Below are 17611 nucleotides of genomic sequence, written 5' to 3' on the forward strand. Positions count from 1 at the left end.
CACTGGCAACAAATATCTGCATAGTCAAAGCAATGGTATTCCCCGTAGTCACCTACGGATGTGAGAGCTGGACTATAGATAGGGAAGGCTGAGCGAAGGAAGATAGATGCTTTTGAACTGTGGTGTTGGAAGAAAGTTTTGAGAGTGCCTTGGACCGCGAGAAGATCCAACCAGTTCATACTTCAGGAAATAAAGCCCAACTGCTCATTGGAGGGAAGGATAGTAGAGGCCAAGATGAAGTACTTTGGCCACTTCATGAGAAGAAAGGAAAGCTTAGAGAAGAGTATGATGCTGGGAAAAATGGAAGGAAAAAGGAAGAGGGGCCGACAAAGGGCAAGATGGATGGATGGTATCCTTGAAGTGACTGGATTGACCTTGAAGGAGCTGGGGATGGTGCCGGCTGACAGGGAGCTCTGGCGTGGGTTGGTCCATGAGGTCACGAAGAGTCAGAAACGACTGAACGAATGAACACCAACATGGCTGTGTACAAGAGCCCTATGATAAACCCCTACTCAGCCATGAAAATGCACTGGGTGACCATGGGCAAATCACACTTTCTCAGCCTCAGAGGAAGACAAAGGCAAATCTATATAAATAAAAATATAATGTTCATTTGTGGGATTAACGTAACTCAAAAAACACTGGACTAATGGACACCAAATTTGGACACAATACACCTATCAGGCCAAAGAGTGACCATCACTCATAAAAACACTGAAAAACACAGTGGAAGGGACTTAAAAAGCAAAAAAAGCACAAAGACGCTACAGCGCATGCGCAAAAACGACTCCTCCAGCATACAAAACACACAATAGCATATCCATGCTCTCTTCCGGACTACAGCTCCCAGCATCTCCTAGACCGGCCCTTTAGGAGAGGAGGATGATCCAAATGCACTGCTTCCAAGATGCAAACTTTCTTGTCCTTGGATTTCTTTGAGAGCATCCCAATCCCTGCAGATTTCCAATTTCCTATTCCTGTACTGCAACTCCCAACAATCCTCCACATAGATAGATTGGATAGAGATAGGTAAGTAGGTAGATGGATCTGTGTGCGGACTTGCTCTCAGGTCTCAGGTTTTTGCCCCTTGTGGAAAACCCGTGATTTGGTGCTATCTGGAAGCACCCCCTCAGGGCCTTTCCACACAGTCCTATAACCCAGAATATCAAGGTAGAAAATCACACAATACCTGCTTTAAACTGGGCTATTTGAGTCCACACTGTCATATATTCCAGTTCAAAGCATAGATTGTGGGATTTTATTGAGCTGTGTGGAAGGGGCCTTAGAGTGAGAAATAAATGGTAGGTCCAAGGACACCTCTTGATCTTTTTCACAGCTGACATGGGGATTTGAATTCAGCTCCTAGTTCCATACTAGTCCTTAGTCCTACTTTCTTTCCACCTACGCAACCGTGAAGCCAGCAGGAAATTGAAAGTCACCTGGGAAGGACAAGAGCTTGAACATTGTTTCAATCCTAAATATCTCGGTGTCACCTTAGATCGAACACTAGCATATAGGAAACACTGCTTGAACACCAAGCACAAAGTAGCTGCATGCAATAACATCCTGCGGAAACTTACTGGTAGCACATGGGGTGCAGACCCAAAATTAGTAAGAACATCAGCCCTAGCCTTGTCTTACTCACCTGCTGAGTATTCCTGCCCTGTTTGGCATAGGTCTGTCCATGCAAAGCAGGTGTACATAGCATTGAATGAAAGATGCAGAATAATCACAGGATGTCTTAAACCTACACCTATTGATAAACTCTACAAGCTAGCTGGCATTGCCCCCCCCCCCCCGATGTGCGACAGGAAGTTGCTGCTAAATGTTAGAGAAGTAAGGTTGAACACCGTGAAAGCCATCTACTACATGGCTACTAGCCTCCTCCCAGTAGACTCAAATCAAGGAAAAGCTTTATGAGAATTACCACTTCTCTTGGTGTCCCCCCAGCAACAGCAAGGGTATCCCTCTAGGCAGCTAAACCAGAAAATCCCAACTGGATGGCCCCCCATGAGGGTCTTCCTCCAGGGGCAAACCAAGAACGGGCAACTTAGAAGTCCCTGAACAGATTCAGAAGTGGAGTGGGCGGATCAAAAGACAAAATGGCACTACCTAAAAATGGCACTACCTGTCAAAACGGCACTACCGAAAAGAATTGCACATCTTATGTGACTGTGGAGCAGAACAGACAACTCCGCATCTGTATGCTTGTCCACTGTGCCCTGCCTCATGTACAGAGGAAGAATTTTTTGAGGCTACAGACAATGCCGTTGCTGTTGCCAGTTTTTGGTCAAAAGATATCTATCGACCTGCGCTCCTTCTGTTTTTATTGGTTTTATACTAATTTATGCAATGCTTTTATATGAAATAAATAAATAAAACCTGCCTGGATCCTAGTCTGGTGCTCGGACTACAACCCAGACTAGGTTTATTCAATTATTTTTAAACAAGGAGCATGAGGGAGGAACAAAACAAAGCAGGATGCATGATAGCCAGCTTTAATGCAATGCTTGTAAGGGAAAGAATTAATAGTATTCCATAGAATTGCCATATATGGATTAAATTGAATGTTTTTATTTATTATTTATTTATTTATTTACTTTGCTTATATACCGCAGTATCTCAAGCCCGAAGGCGACTCACAGCGGTTCACAAACAGTAAAAACAGTAGAAACAGCAGTGGTTCCATACAACATATAACAATTGATTTAACACATTATCCATAAATTACCAATAAGCAATTACAATGCACAATTATTACAAAAAACAACCGTACCCAATCTTCTCATCATCCAAGCGTAATCCAGGTTCGTCGTCCATTGTTCCATTCCTATGTTCCATTACCAGATTGCACTAAATTACTCAAACGCCTGCACAAACATCCAAGTCTTCACCTTTTTGCGGAATACCATTAGAGATGGTGCTAGTCTAATGTCCGTAGGAAGGGCGTTCCACAGCCGAGGAGCCACCACCGAGAAGGCCCTATCTCTCGTCCCCGCCAGCCGAGCTTGAGAAGCAGGCGGGATCGAGAGCAGGGTCTCCCCGGAAGATCTCAAAGTCCTGGTGGGTTCATAGGCAGAGATGCGGTCAGATAGGTAGCTTGGGCCAGAACCGTTTAGGGCTTTAAAGGCCAACGCCAGCACTTTGAATTCAGCCCGGTAGCAGATCGGTAGCCAGTGGAGTTGGCGCAACAGGGGGGTTGTATGCTCCCTGCGCTCTGCTCCTGTTAAAATCATGGCTGCCGAGCGTTGGACTAATTGGAGCTTCCGAGCTGTCTTCAAAGGCAACCCCACGTAGAGAGCGTTGCAGTAGTCTAAACGGGATGTAACCAGAGCGTGGACTACCGTGGCCAAGTCAGACTTCCCAAGGTACGGGCGCAGCTGGCGCACAAGCTTTAGCTGTGCGAATGCTCCCCTGGTCACCGCCGAAACCTGGGGTTTCCAGGCTCAGCGATGAGTCCAGGATCACTCCCAAGCTGCGAACCTGCGTCTTCAGGGGGAGTGCGGCCCCATCCAACACAGGCTGTAACCCTATGCCCTGTTCGGCCTTGCGACTGACCAGGAGTACCTCTGTCTTGTCTGGATTCAATTTTTACTTGCACACAACAGTTTCTCTCTCCTCACCGTATCCCTGTGTCCCCATTCTTACAGTCTCAAACCGCTCCGTAGTTGAGTTAGGCGATCCCTTGTTGTCCAAGTAGGATTGTCTTCCAAGGTCAGTGTACTGGCAGTGGGTATGTAGGTGACTGTGTAACCCAATTCTTGACCTGCATGTTCTCCCACAGTGAGGGTATCAGTTTCCATGTGGAAGGTGGTTCCGGTCGGGGTTGGCTTGACGCGCCTTCCTCTTGGCACGTTTCTCTCTTTCGCCCTCCATTTGTGCTTCTTCAAATTCTAAAGCACTTCTGGTCACAGCTGACCTTCAGCTGGAGTGCTCAAGGGCCAGGGCTATAAGGCAGGTGTCTCTGTAACCCTAAACCATGGATGTGGGGCTGACTAGAGAAGAAAAGGAGATTTGGATGCAAATCAGTGCCTTTTTCCTATCAGGAGAAACATCTGGCTTTAACTGCTCAATCAAAGCAGAGCTTCAGGAACCAAAATGTCATGTGTTATTTCCTATCAGGATAAATGCTTGCTGAATTGCTTGTTGAATATTATCCAGCCCTGTATATCTTAAGGCTGATAAGAAAGAAAGAGGGCATCCCTGTGTCTCTTTGACTTTTTCCAGCCTTGCCCTTACTATGGAATTTGACCCAGAGGCTGAATTATAAAAGATAGATTGCAGATAACTGGAGAGTGAAAATATGCGGGTGAGGTGGAAACAAATGTGCCTGCTCTCTTTCCTTTAGTATCATGGGATATAATTAAACTGAGGGAAAACAGGGTGATGGGATTGGTGTTTATGATCGCCAGTGATTTTTTGAGAAACTGCAAGTCGCTTCTGGTGTGAGAGAATTGGCCACCTGCAAGGAGCAAGCAGATGTTTTGATGTTTTACCATCCTAGTGAGAGGCTTCTCTCATGTCCCCGTATGGGGAGCCAGAGCTGACAGAGGGAGCTCATCCGCCTCTCCCCGAATTAGAACCTCTGACCTGTCGGTCTTCAGTCTTGCCGGCACAAAAGTTCAACCCATTGCGCCACCGGGAGCTCTATCGCCAATTATCAATTTTGTTTATTTATTTATTTATTTACGACATTTCTATGCCGCCCTTCTCACCCCGAAGAGGACTCAGAGCGGCTTACAAGATATATATATACATACAATATATTATATTATTAGCATAGTACAATATCAGTATTAAATATTGCTATATTGCACTATACCATTGTATTGTAATATTAGTAATATTACATGTAATATAAATATATAATTATAATATTGTATTATTATTAATAGTATTATATTGTGTTACATTATAATATTATATGTATATACAATATATTATTGTTGTTGCTGCTGTTCTGCTAACTGCAACATGGGTTTAAGCACAAACCTACAGAACCCTTCTTGTTTGTAACTTGGGGACTTCCTGTACTGATCTGCTGTTCCTGGATATTTTTAAAACCAAGATTTAGAATTCAGTGTGCAAAGCCTTCCGCAATGAAACACCTTTCCTTCTTCATCTTCATCTTTCCTTGACCTTGTCTTTCTCGATCTTCTTTTTTTAGGCATCTGGGCTTTTGTAGCAGCTCAGGAACCAGAATACAGCTATGGATGCGCAGAAGGAAGCTGCTACCCAGCCACAGGTGACTTACTGATTGGTCGACATGACAAATTGATTGTCAGCTCCACATGCGGACTGCAAAAACCTGATCCATATTGCATTGTGAGCCATCTTCAGGTAAGCCTTGTCCAAAAAGGGATTGCTAGAGAGGAACATTCAATTCATTGTGTGGCAGAGACAATTGTTCACAATGGTCCCAGCTCCTCGTCTTCCTTTCTTCTCCCCCTCCGTTGACCAAGTAACCCTCACTCCCTCTTTAGATAAGTAGAAACATCTGGTGCTGTCTAGAGGTTGAGAGGAAACAGGCTCCATCCCTCGGGCTCAGATTTGTTTGTACAGTTGCATGTGTCCTGCTGTTTCCTGCCCTTATTTGCTTTTGCTGCCTTGAATGAGTAACCTTCTCCCAGGATTATTAGCAGTGTGAGCCCTCCTTTCTGGCAGTCCTGGCTTTGATGCCAACAGAACGTCTTATCTCAAATTCCTCAACATCTCAGGCAATCTCGGAGAAAAATGCTTGTAGCTCTCATAAATTGTGAGGCATGTCTATGTTGAAATTTCTTCCATTCTTCCGCTCTGGTTTTAGCTTTTTTTAAAGGCTAAAAAGGTCAAGCCAATTTTTAAAAATGCAAAGCAAGGTGTAATAAAACCAAGTCTCATAGCACAAGTTTTGTTTCACGTGCTGGGCCATTATTTCAATCTATATATTAAAAAACGTAATGTTCGTTTGTGGGAGAAACATAACTCAGAAACCACTGGTCGAATTAGCACTAAATTTTGACACAATAAACCTAACGGTCCAACAAGTGTCCATCACCCCTAAACACACACACACACACACAAACACCCAGTTGAACAGATTTAAAAAACAAAAAATACACCATATATACATATACGCATACACTCATATAGCCAACCCCGACCGGGACTGCCTTCCACCTGGAAACAAATGCCCACATTGCGGAAGAAGATGCAGAGCAAGAATACAGCTCCACAGCCACATGCAGACCCACAAGGAAACCCATAATGGAAGACCATCTTAATCGTCCAACGAGGGATCGCCTAAGTACACTCATATATATATACACATGCACACATTCATACACACATGTATATATACGGACAAGCACACAAAAATATACACATATACACACACATACATATACATACACACATATATGCATATACATATGCACACACATATATATGCACACGTACATATATACATATACACATATATACACATATATGCACACAAATATGCATATAGACAAGTACACACATATACACAATATGCATATACTCATATAAACACACAAATACACAAATGTATGTTGTTGTTCATTCGTTCAGTCGCCTCCGACTCTTCGTGACCTCATGGACCAGCCCACGCCAGAGCTCCCTGTCGGCCGTCACCACCCCCAGCTCCTTCAAGGTCAGTCCAGTCACTTCAAGGATGCCATCCATCCATCTTGTCCTTGGTCGGCTCCTCTTCCTTTTGCCTTCCACTTTCCCCAGCATCATTGTCTTCTCTAGGTTTTGCTGTCTCCTCATGATGTGGCCAAAGTACTTCAACTTTGTCTCTAGTATCCTTCCCTCCAATGAGCAGTCGGGCTTTATTTCCTGGAGGATGGATTGGTTGGATCTTCTCGCAGTCCAAGGCACTCTCAGCACTTTCCTCCAACACCACAGCTCAAAAGCATCGATCTTCCTTCGCTCAGCCTTCCCTAAGGTCCAGCTCTCACATCCGTAGGTGACGACAGGGAATACCATGGCTTTGACTAGGCGGATCTTTGTTGCCAGTGTGATGTCTCTACTCTTTACTATTTTATCGAGACTGGACATTGCTCTCCTCCCAAGAAGTAAGCGTCTTCTGATTTCCTGGCTACAGTCTGCATCTGCAGTAATCTTTGCACCTAGAAATATACAAAAATATATACACACCAAAATATATACAAATGTATACAAACATATATACACACCAACATATATACATACATATATATATATATACACACACACACACAAATATATGTGTTGCAAACACACATATATACACAAATATATGCACACATATACAAACACACACATATATACTCCCATATATATATATACAAATATATATATATATATACACACACACACAAATATATGTGTTTCAAACACACATATATACACAAATATATGCACACACATAAATACATATATACCCACACAAAACACATATACACAGACTGGGCCACAGCCATGCGTGGCAGGGGACTGCTAGTCTATATAAATAAAAATGTAATGTTCGTTTGTGAGATTAACATAACTTGAAAACCAGTGGTTGAGATGACACCAAATTTGGACATAAGACACCTCTCAGGCCAACAAGTGACCATCACTCATAAAAACACTGAAAAACACAGCGGAAGGGACTTAAAAAGCCAAAAAACAAAAAAATACATTGCAACACATGCACAACATCACATATATATACACATACACAAATATACACACACATATACACATAACACATATGTGTATAACACACACACATATATATACAGACATAATGTAAACATACAAAACACATATTTATTTATTTATTTATTATTTAGTTTATTTGTATACCGCCTTTCTCAGCCAATTGGCGACTCAAGGCGGTTTCCAACAAATCAGTATACATAAAACATAATATAGATAAAAACATTAAACAATATAAAACATCACAAAAGCAATAAAAACAACATCATCAGCGTCTCATTATTCTCAAGCATTGTCCAATTCCATTGTCAGGTCATTCGATTTCCTATATTAGCTACTCTGTATTTGTAAACGCTTGCTCGAATAGCCACATCTTAACTTGCCTCCGAAACGTCAAGAGGGAGGGAGCAGATCTGATTTCCCTAGGGAGGGCGTTCCATAGCCGAGGGGCCACCACTGAGAAGGCCCTGTCTCTCGTCCCTGCCAAACGTGCTTGTGACGATGACGGGACCGAGAGCAGGGCCTCCCCAGATGATCTTAAAGACCTCAGTGGTTCGTAAGGGGAGATATGTTCGGGCCACAGCAATGCGTGGCAGGGGATGGATAGTTACAGAATATAATTCAAGCAGTTCATTCCAGGACTCTCGTGGTGTTAAAGGCCAGAGATGGGCAAGTGTGGAGGGTCCAAAGGCCAAATCTCAGGCTCCTTCCACACTGCTGAATAAAATGCTCGAAATAAATAAAATGCTCAAAATAAATAAAATGCTCGAAATAAATAAAAATAAAATAAATTATCTGCTTTGAACTGGAATATATATATTTATTTATTTATTTACGACATTTATATGCCTTCCTTCTTACCCCGAAGTGGGACCCAAATATTAAAATGCTCGATTATTATTTAATAATAAAAATGTAGAATGGGACTCAAGTTTACTAAATGTGGGAACAATCTGAAAGTCACTTCTTGGTGGTGTGGGGAAACCCACAGTCTGGTTACTTTAAAATGCTATGTGTGCACAGAGTAGAAGTAGTTTGTGAAAGTTAGTAAAAAGCCATCCCACTAAGGAAATAGCTTCATCAAAAGGTAGAAGTATATTTGTGTTTGCTTGCATGCATTTTAAAGTTATAACACTAGGGCTCCTTCCGCACAGCTGAATAAAGAAGCTGAATACAGAAGCTTTCCGAAGCTCTAGGTGCTCTTACTGTCTATTACAGGGAAAACCAGCTGATCCCCAACCCATCTAAAACACAGACATGTGCCTTTCATCTCAAGAACAGACAAGCATCCCGAGCTCTGAAGATCACCTGGGAAGGAATACCACTGGAGCATTGCAGCGCACCCAAATATCTGGGAGTCACTCTGGACCGTGCTCTTACCTACAAGAAGCACTGCCTGAACATCAAGCAAAAAGTGGGTGCTAGAAACAATATCATACGAAAGCTGACTGGCACAACCTGGGGATCACAACCAGATACAGGGAAGACATCTGCCCTTGCGCTGTGCTACTCTGCTGCTGAGTATGCATGCCCAGTGTGGAACACATCTCACCACACTAAAGCAGTGGATGTGGCTCTTAATGAGACATGCCGCATTATCACGGGGTGTCTGCGCCCTACACCACTGGAAATATTACACTGTCTAGCCGGTATTGCACCACCTGACATCCGCCGGGAGTAGCAGCCAATAGTGAAAGGACCAAGGCAGAGACATCTCCAGTTCACCCCCTGTTTGGGTATCAGCCAGCACATCAATGACTTAAATCTAGAAATAGTTTTCTAAGATCTACAGAGACACTCACTGGAACACCTCAGCAAGCGAGAGTCCAGAAGTGGCAGGCTCAAACCCAGAACCTCAACCAATGGCTGATACCAAATGAGAGACTCCCTCCTGGGCACACAGAGGACTGGGCGACCTGGAAGGCACTGAACAGACTGCGCTCTGGCACCACGAGATGCTGAGCCAACCTTCAGAAATGGGGCTACAAAGTGGAATCCTCGACATGCGAGTGTGGAGAGGAGCAAACCACTGACCACCTGCTGCAATGCACCCTGAGCCCTGCCCCATGCACAAGGGAGGACCTTCTTGCAACAACACCAGAAGCCTCCAAGTGGCCAGATACTGGTCAAAGGACATTTAATCAACTCTCATACTCACAAATTTTGTAATCTGCTTGTTTGCTTTGTTCTGTTAGAAATGTAATATAATTTGACTGGTTGTTCTGACACGACAAATAAAGCTGAATAAAATCCCACATTTTCTGCTTTGAACTGGAATAAATGGCAGTGTGGACTCAGATAACCCAGTTCAAAGCAGATAATGTGTGATTTTCTATCTTGATATCCTTACTGGGATCTGCTGTGTGGATCCCAGTAAGGATATCAAGGTAGAAAATCACACAATACGGCTGTGTGGAAGGGCCCAGGGCTATCTGGGTATGTATTCAGACTGCAGCCCTATAGAGATTTACAGTGGACTACATCCCAATGCACATGGGAGGATTTCTTTGACAATAAGCTTTTGTAAAAGGCTGCTATTAGCTGTGCGGTCTAACTCTTATAACTAACAATTCCCTATTTGTATCGTGTGGGAGAGAGATGAGTAATGTGGGAGAAAGAACGTTTGTTTTCTTCATCAGGGTCAAAGACTTTTGCTCTGTCCATACTTGGACGTGTGCGTGATTCCCAATTCTCATTCAATTGTAAACATGTGCAAAACTTTAGCTAGAGTTACTTACTCTCTTCAACTGTAGTTGGAGTCACAGTTAATTCGTTTACAATATAACATGTCTAATTGTACAATATAAATAAGGAACATTTGGTTGCCTTTCCTCCCAAGCATGACGTCTGAAGGCTGTCTAGACGACTTCCTCATCTTGATATTTTATTAAAATTTTAGCAATTTTAGAGATTCCGTGTGACCAGCCAATCTTTGTCCAAAACATATTTGAAAAAGTATTTTTAACCAAGAAGAAAATAAATCATTTTTACTAAATAGAAGATAATATGGACAAATCTCAGATCTGCGAAGGACAATAGAATATAGGTTTGTCAAGACAATACAGGGTTTTGAAACTGTAAAGACTGAGGACTTTTCCACACAGCTGAATATTAGGCCTGTGCGGTTTCGTTCGTTAATTTCGTAATTCGTAAAACATTCGTTAATTTTTGCATTTACGGTACGATAACAAAACATATTTTCAAACCCGGAAGGGTTTTTAAATATCGAAACGGCAACTCCCACAGTATTTACGAGCTTTCGCCCGTTTTGTAAATGGGGCGGGTGGGGCGAAGGGGCGGCGCGAGCGCACACCCAGTGAGCCAAGCACCGCCCCTGCCTGTTGGGCGCCCGGCCCGCGCGCGCTCACCCTTACAACCGGCCTCCGCGCGCCATCCAATCGGCTCCGGCTCCTGCGCCCTCCTCCTCCTCCTCCTGGCACTTCCTGCAACACAGCTGGGAGGAGGAGGAGGAGGAGGAGGAGGGCGCAAGAGCCGGAGCCGATTGGATGGCGCACGCGCGCTCACCCTTACAACCGGCCTCCGCGCGCCATCCAATCGGCTCCGGCTCCTGCGCCCTCCTCCTCCTCCTCCTCCTCCTGGCACTTCCTGCAACACAGCTGGGAGGAGGAGGAGGAGGAGGAGGGCGCAGGAGCCGGAGCCGGAGCGCAGGAGCCGGGGAGGGGATTCCCGCAGCGCCGGCTCTGCCTCCATGGCCCGCCTGAGATGAGACCAATACCATCTGATTGCCACAAATTGAAGGCTGCATCCATCCAGGCTCTTTTGCTGTGAGTTTTCAGGGCTGTATGAGTGTATGACCATGTTCCAGAAGCATTCTCTCCTGACATTTTGCCCACATCTATGGCAGGCATCCTCAGAGGTCTGTTGGAAACTAGGCAAATGGAGTTTATCTATGGAATGTCCAGGGTGGGAGAAATGAAAGCCATTCAATGCTAATCAAGGTGACCATTACTGCAACATTCACACTTACAAAATGTTTTGTAAATATTTACGAAATTTCGTAAATAACAAAACATTTTTTTGGAAAGTTTTGTAAATATTTTAAATATCGAAACAAAAAAACACCCCAATTACAAATCGATTTTAGAAACAATTTTTTTCTTGATCAAACAGGCCTACTGAATATCTATATAAATAAATATGTAATGTTCGTTTGTGGAATTAACAGAACTCAAAAACCACTGGACGAATTGACACCAAATTTGGACACAAGACCTCTAACAACCCAATGTATGTCCTTCACTAAAAAAAAATGATTTTGTCATTTGGGAGTTGTAGTTGCTGGGATTTATAGTTCACCTACAATAAAAGAGCATTCTGAACTCCACCAATGATGGAATTGAACCAAACGTGGCACACAGGACTCCCATGACCAACAGAAAACACTAGAAGTTTTTGGTGGGCATTGACCTTGAGTTTGGAAGTTGTAGTTCACCCACATCCAGAGAGCACTGTGGACTCAAACAATGATATATCTGGACCAAACTTGGCATGAATACTCCATATGCCCAAATATGTACACGGATGGAGTGTGGGGGAAATAGATCTTGACATTTGGGAGTTGTAGTTACTGGGATTTATCATTCACCTACAATCAAAGAGAATTCTGAACCACACTAATGACAGAATTGGGCCAAACTTCCCATACAGAACCCACATAAGCAACAGAAAATACTTAAGGCCATCCAGCCCAACTCCCTTCACTAGGGCAAGAAAACGTAATCAAAGCCCTCTTGACAGAGAGCCATCCCGCCATAGATATAGATAGATATGATTCACACACACATAGATATAGTATCATAGATTTGAAAGGACGCCTAAAGAAGGACAATGATATGTTGCATGTTCCAGAGTAGGCAAACCAGACACTCTCCACATCAACACTGACAAAGAAACAGCAAGAAATACTGTTTACCCACAAGCATAGAGAATTTACATGTATTAGAAACCAACACTTTCGCATTTCTTTATTTTCCAGATCAACAGACTGGGCCACAGCAACGTGTGGCAGGGGACGGCTAGTATCTATATAAATAAAAATGTAATGTTCATTTGTGGGATTAAGATAACTCAAAAACCACTGGACATATTGACACCAAATTTGGACACAATACACCTATTAGGCCAATGAGTGACCATCACTCATAAAAAACACTGAAAAACACAGTGGAAGGGACTTAAAAAGCCCCAAAACAAAAAAATACATTACAACGCATGTTCAATACTACATATATACACAAACACACATATATACACATATACAGAAATATATATATACACACACATATATATACACACAAAAACATATACACAGACTGGGCCACAGCAACGCGTGCCAGGGGATGGCTAGTAATCATATAAAAACATGGGGAAAAGGTTTACTAAACTGTAAAAACTTTTTTGTCTTTGCCAGACATCCTGCTCATGCTTTTCAATTAACGTTTCATCAAGGTCCCTTCTACACAGCTGTATAAAATAAGGATAACTACCACTCTCAATTGTCAATGTCTATTTCCCCCCAAACTCCATCTGTGTCCATATTTGGGCATATAGAGTATTCGTGCCAAGTTTGTTCCAGATCCATCATTGTTTGACTCCACAGTGCTCTCTGGATGTAGGTGAACTACAACTCCCAAACTCAAGGTCAATGCCCACCAAACCCTTCTAGTGTTTTCTGTTGGTCATGGGAGTCCTGTGTGCCACGTTTGGTTCAATTCCATCGTTGGTGGAGTTCAGAATGCACTTTGATTGTAGGTGAACTATAAATCCCAGCAACTATAACTCCCAAATGACAAAATCATTTTTTGAGTGATAGTCACTCCTTGGGTTAGTAGGTGTCTTGTGGCCAAATTTGGTGGCGATTTGTCCAGTCGTTTTTTAGTAATGTTAATCCCACAAACGAGCATTACATTGGGTTGTTGTAGGTTTTTTCAGGCTATATGGCCATGGTCTAGAGGCATTCTCTCCTGACGTTTCGCCTGCATCTATGGCAAGCATCCTCAGAGGTAGTGAGGTTGCTTGCCATAGATCCAGGCGAAACGTCAGGAGAGAATGCCTCTAGACCATGGCCATATAGCCCGAAAAAACCTACAACAACCCAGTGATTCCGGCCATGAAAGCCGTCGACAAGCATTACTTTTTTTCTCAGCTCTTGTGGGTTTTTTCGGGCTATATGGCCATGTTCTAGAGGCATTTCTCCTGACGTTTCGCCTGCATCTATGGCAAGCATCCTCAGAGGTGAGTTCATAGATCTATGCTTGCCATAGATGTAGGCGAAACGTCAGGAGAAATGCCTCTAGAACAGGGCCATATAGCCCGAAAAAACCCACAAGAACTGAGTGATTCCAGCCATGAAAGCCTTTGACAATACATTACTTTTTTTATTTATATAGATAATAAACACCCCAGGGATCGTTTAGTGTACAGGAGGATGTGTGCAGGTTATATCTAAATTCCATGCTATTGTATAATGTTACTTGAATATCTGTAGATTTTGGTATCTGAAAGGGGTCCTCGACCCAATTCTCCATGGATATCAAGGCATGGGAATATATGTAATTTAAATTTGAATGAATTAATGTATGAAATGGAGGCAATAGCTTCAACCTAAGTGTATTTCACAAGAAGGAAATAAACATGATACACATCAAAGTGTTTTATTTTCTGCTTGCAATCCAATCAAACACACTGAGATTGTCAATGAGGCATCTGCAAGTTTTGGAGGGGACATTCAAAGTAATCTACCTGTTTTGTTTTAGGAGGATAAAAAGTGTTTCATTTGTGATTCACGAGACCCATTTCATGAGACAATCAACCCTGATAGCCATCGCATTGAAAATGTGGTCACGACGTTTGCGCCAAACCGTCTCAAGTTGTGGTGGCAGTCGGAAAATGGTAAGTTACTTATTTCTATTGGCAAAGTAGAAGACAGGAGGAAAGGAGGAAGATGGCATTACAGATGGGTTGATTCAATCAAGGAAGGCATGGCTCTGAGTTTACAGGACCTGATCAGGACACTTGTTGACAAGGTATCTTGGAGATACCCTGTCATCCAGATAATCTGGATTATATAGTGGTGTAGAAGGGGCCTAGGAATGCTGGTGCCTTGCCAAATGACAAAACCTATGACTCCATAGCTTTCAATTACGACAGTTTTGTGTGTATCTTTGTGTGTGTTTTTGTCGTGTCAGGAGCAACTTGAGAAACTGCAAGTCGCTTCTGGTGTGAGAGAATTGGCCGTCTGCAAGGACATTGCCCAGGGGACGCCCGGATGTTTTGATTTTTTTACCATCATTGTGGGAGGCTTCTCTCATGTCCTCCATGGGGAGCTGGAGCAGATAGAGGGAGCTCATCCGTGCTCTCCCCAGATTCGAACCTGCGACCTATCGTCTTCTGTCCTGCCGGCACAGGGGTTTAACTCACTGCACTGCCGGCAGTTAAAGTGCTGTCAAACTGCATTAATTCTACAGTGTAGATCCACTCTTGGAAGACTGAGGTTCTCATCCCAAAGAAGGCATGAAACCCATCCAGGTTCTGTAGGTTTATTCTTAAGCTGAATTTGTATGTAAGTCAGAGCACGTAATTTTTTAAGTGGAACTGGAGATAGATAGATAGATAGATAGATAGAAGGATAGAAGGATAGAAAGATAGATAGATAGATAGATAGATAGATAGATAGATAGATAGATAGATACAGCCCTCCAAGGTCATTTACCCAGCCCTCGCTCAGGGTCAACCTGTCTGAAACGACTTGAAAGCACAGAACAACAACAACAATCCTATCTCATCAGCCAAAAGCAGTCCCACATATCCCATTGAAATACTAATAAGTTTATATTTGTTAAAATTGTTCATCATTTTAATTATTGTATTGTTTAAAAGTGTTTTTTGCACTACAAATAAGATATGTGCAGTGTGCGTAGGAATTGAAATGATCAGAGATCTGGAGAACAAGCCCTATGAGGAGTGGCCTAAGGAGCTGGGCATGTTTAGCCTGAAGTAGAGAAGGCTGAGAGGAGATATGATAGCCATGTATAAATATGTGAGAGGAAGCCACAGGGAGGAGGGAGCAAGCTTGTTTTCTGCTTCCCTGGAGACTAGGACACAAAACAATGGCTTCAAATTACAGGAAAGGAGATTCTGAACATGAGGAAGAACTTCCTGACTGTGAGAGCCGTTCAGCAGTGGAACTCTCTGCCCCGGAGTGTGGTGGAGGCTCCTTCTTTGGAAGCTTTTAAACAGAGGCTGGATGGCCATCTGTCAGGGGTGATTTGAATGCAATGTTCCTGCTTCTTGGCAGAATGGGGTTGGACTGGATGGCCCATGAGGTCTCTTCCAACTCTTTGATTCTATGATTCTATGAATTCATTCATTTTTTTTTCTTCAAATTATAATCCAGCCCTCCAACAGTTTGAGGGACTGTGACCTGGCACTCTGTTTAAAAAGTTTGAGGACCCCTGAGATAGATAGATAGATAGATAGATAGATAGATAGATAGATAGATGATAGATAGATAGATAGATAGATAGATAATAGATAGGTAGCACCTTTATTGATTAGATGCTTTGATTATGTGTTTTAGCAATGTTGTAACCCACTTCGAGCCATGAAGACAGGTGGGTAAGACAGACAGACAGACAGACAGACAGACAGATAGATAGATAGATAGATAGATGGATGCAAGTTTTGGTAGGGGGTTGGACTGGATAACCCATGAGGTCTCTTCCAACTCTTTGATTCTATGATTGTATGATTCTATGAATTCATTCATTTTTTTTTCAAATTATAATCCGGCCCTTCAACAGTTTGAGGGACTGTGACCTGGCCCTCTGTTTAAAAAGTTTGAGGACCCCTGAGATAGATAGATAGATAGATAGATAGATAGATAGATAGATAGATAGAGATAGGTGGGTAGCACCTTTATTGATTAGATGCCTTGATTATGTGTTTTAGCAATGTTGTAACCCACTTCGAACCATGAAGAGAGGTGGGTAAGATAGATAGATAGATAGATGGATGGATGGATGGATGGATGGATGGATGGATGGATGGATAGATAGATAGATAGATAGATAGATAGATAGATAGATAGATAGATAGATGCAAGTTTTGGATACTATATGAAAGGGTTAATGCCCTTGTGGTGTCTGTTTTGCTGTCTGTGCCCCTCTTCAGAAGTGAGATGAGATTTCACCTCACTTTTTCCCTTCCGAGGGGTGAATTTCTCTCACTTCATGTTGTCTCAACCCCATTCTTAATTTATTTATTTACGACATTTATATGCCGCCCTTCTCACCCCGAAGGGGACTCATTCTTAACTATGAGTAATATGTAAATCAGATGTTTTACACTCAGGGATTGCCTGTATAGCCTACTCTATGCAGAGCTACTTTCCTTCTGAGTAAATGTTTTTGGGATTTATTCTTAATCTTTAATGAATTAACTAAGTTGAGCTCTCGGCAAAGTTTTCTGTTCAGTATTGTAAATATCTGTCCCATAATTTTATTGCATTAAACTTGGCATCAGATAAAGTTTCAGCACAAAGTTCACACAAGTTTCCACGAGAAATAAACAGCACATGATTCTTTTTGTGCAGCTTATGTATTCTCATTGGACCAGGCTCTAGTAAGAACATTTATTACAATTCGTATTTAATTTAAAATTATTGCTGTTTAAAATTTTGAGAGCACAGTTGCATCCTTTTCCTGCCTATTGCACTTGAAGGATTTGGCGGCTTAATCTTTAACCTCAAACACTTAATGTCATATGCAAACATAGCTAAGGTTTAACTGTATCTGAATTAGAATAACACAAACTCCTCTCTTTCTATTTTCATAATATCTGGACTAAAAGAAGACTTACAGGAGGGTTATAGTTAAACAGCTAAAACTTGCCAGTTGTGTTC

The 17611-nt window shown here is 42.5% G+C and overlaps 1 protein-coding gene across 1 annotated transcript in view; it reads left to right on the forward strand.

The window, feature by feature from the left end:
• LAMB1 (laminin subunit beta 1) overlaps window positions 1-17611 on the forward strand; it is a 134647-nt gene that overhangs the window by 9674 nt on the left and 107362 nt on the right. Inside the window, exons 2-3 of the mRNA XM_060778391.2 lie at window positions 5168-5340; window positions 14466-14601. Of these exons, the coding sequence (XP_060634374.2) occupies window positions 5168-5340; window positions 14466-14601 (309 nt within the window). The remainder of the gene's footprint in view (window positions 1-5167; window positions 5341-14465; window positions 14602-17611) is intronic.

The sequence above is a fragment of the Anolis sagrei genome, chromosome 5 (assembly GCF_037176765.1).
Source record: "Anolis sagrei isolate rAnoSag1 chromosome 5, rAnoSag1.mat, whole genome shotgun sequence".
Taxonomy (NCBI): Eukaryota; Metazoa; Chordata; class Lepidosauria; order Squamata; family Dactyloidae; genus Anolis; species Anolis sagrei.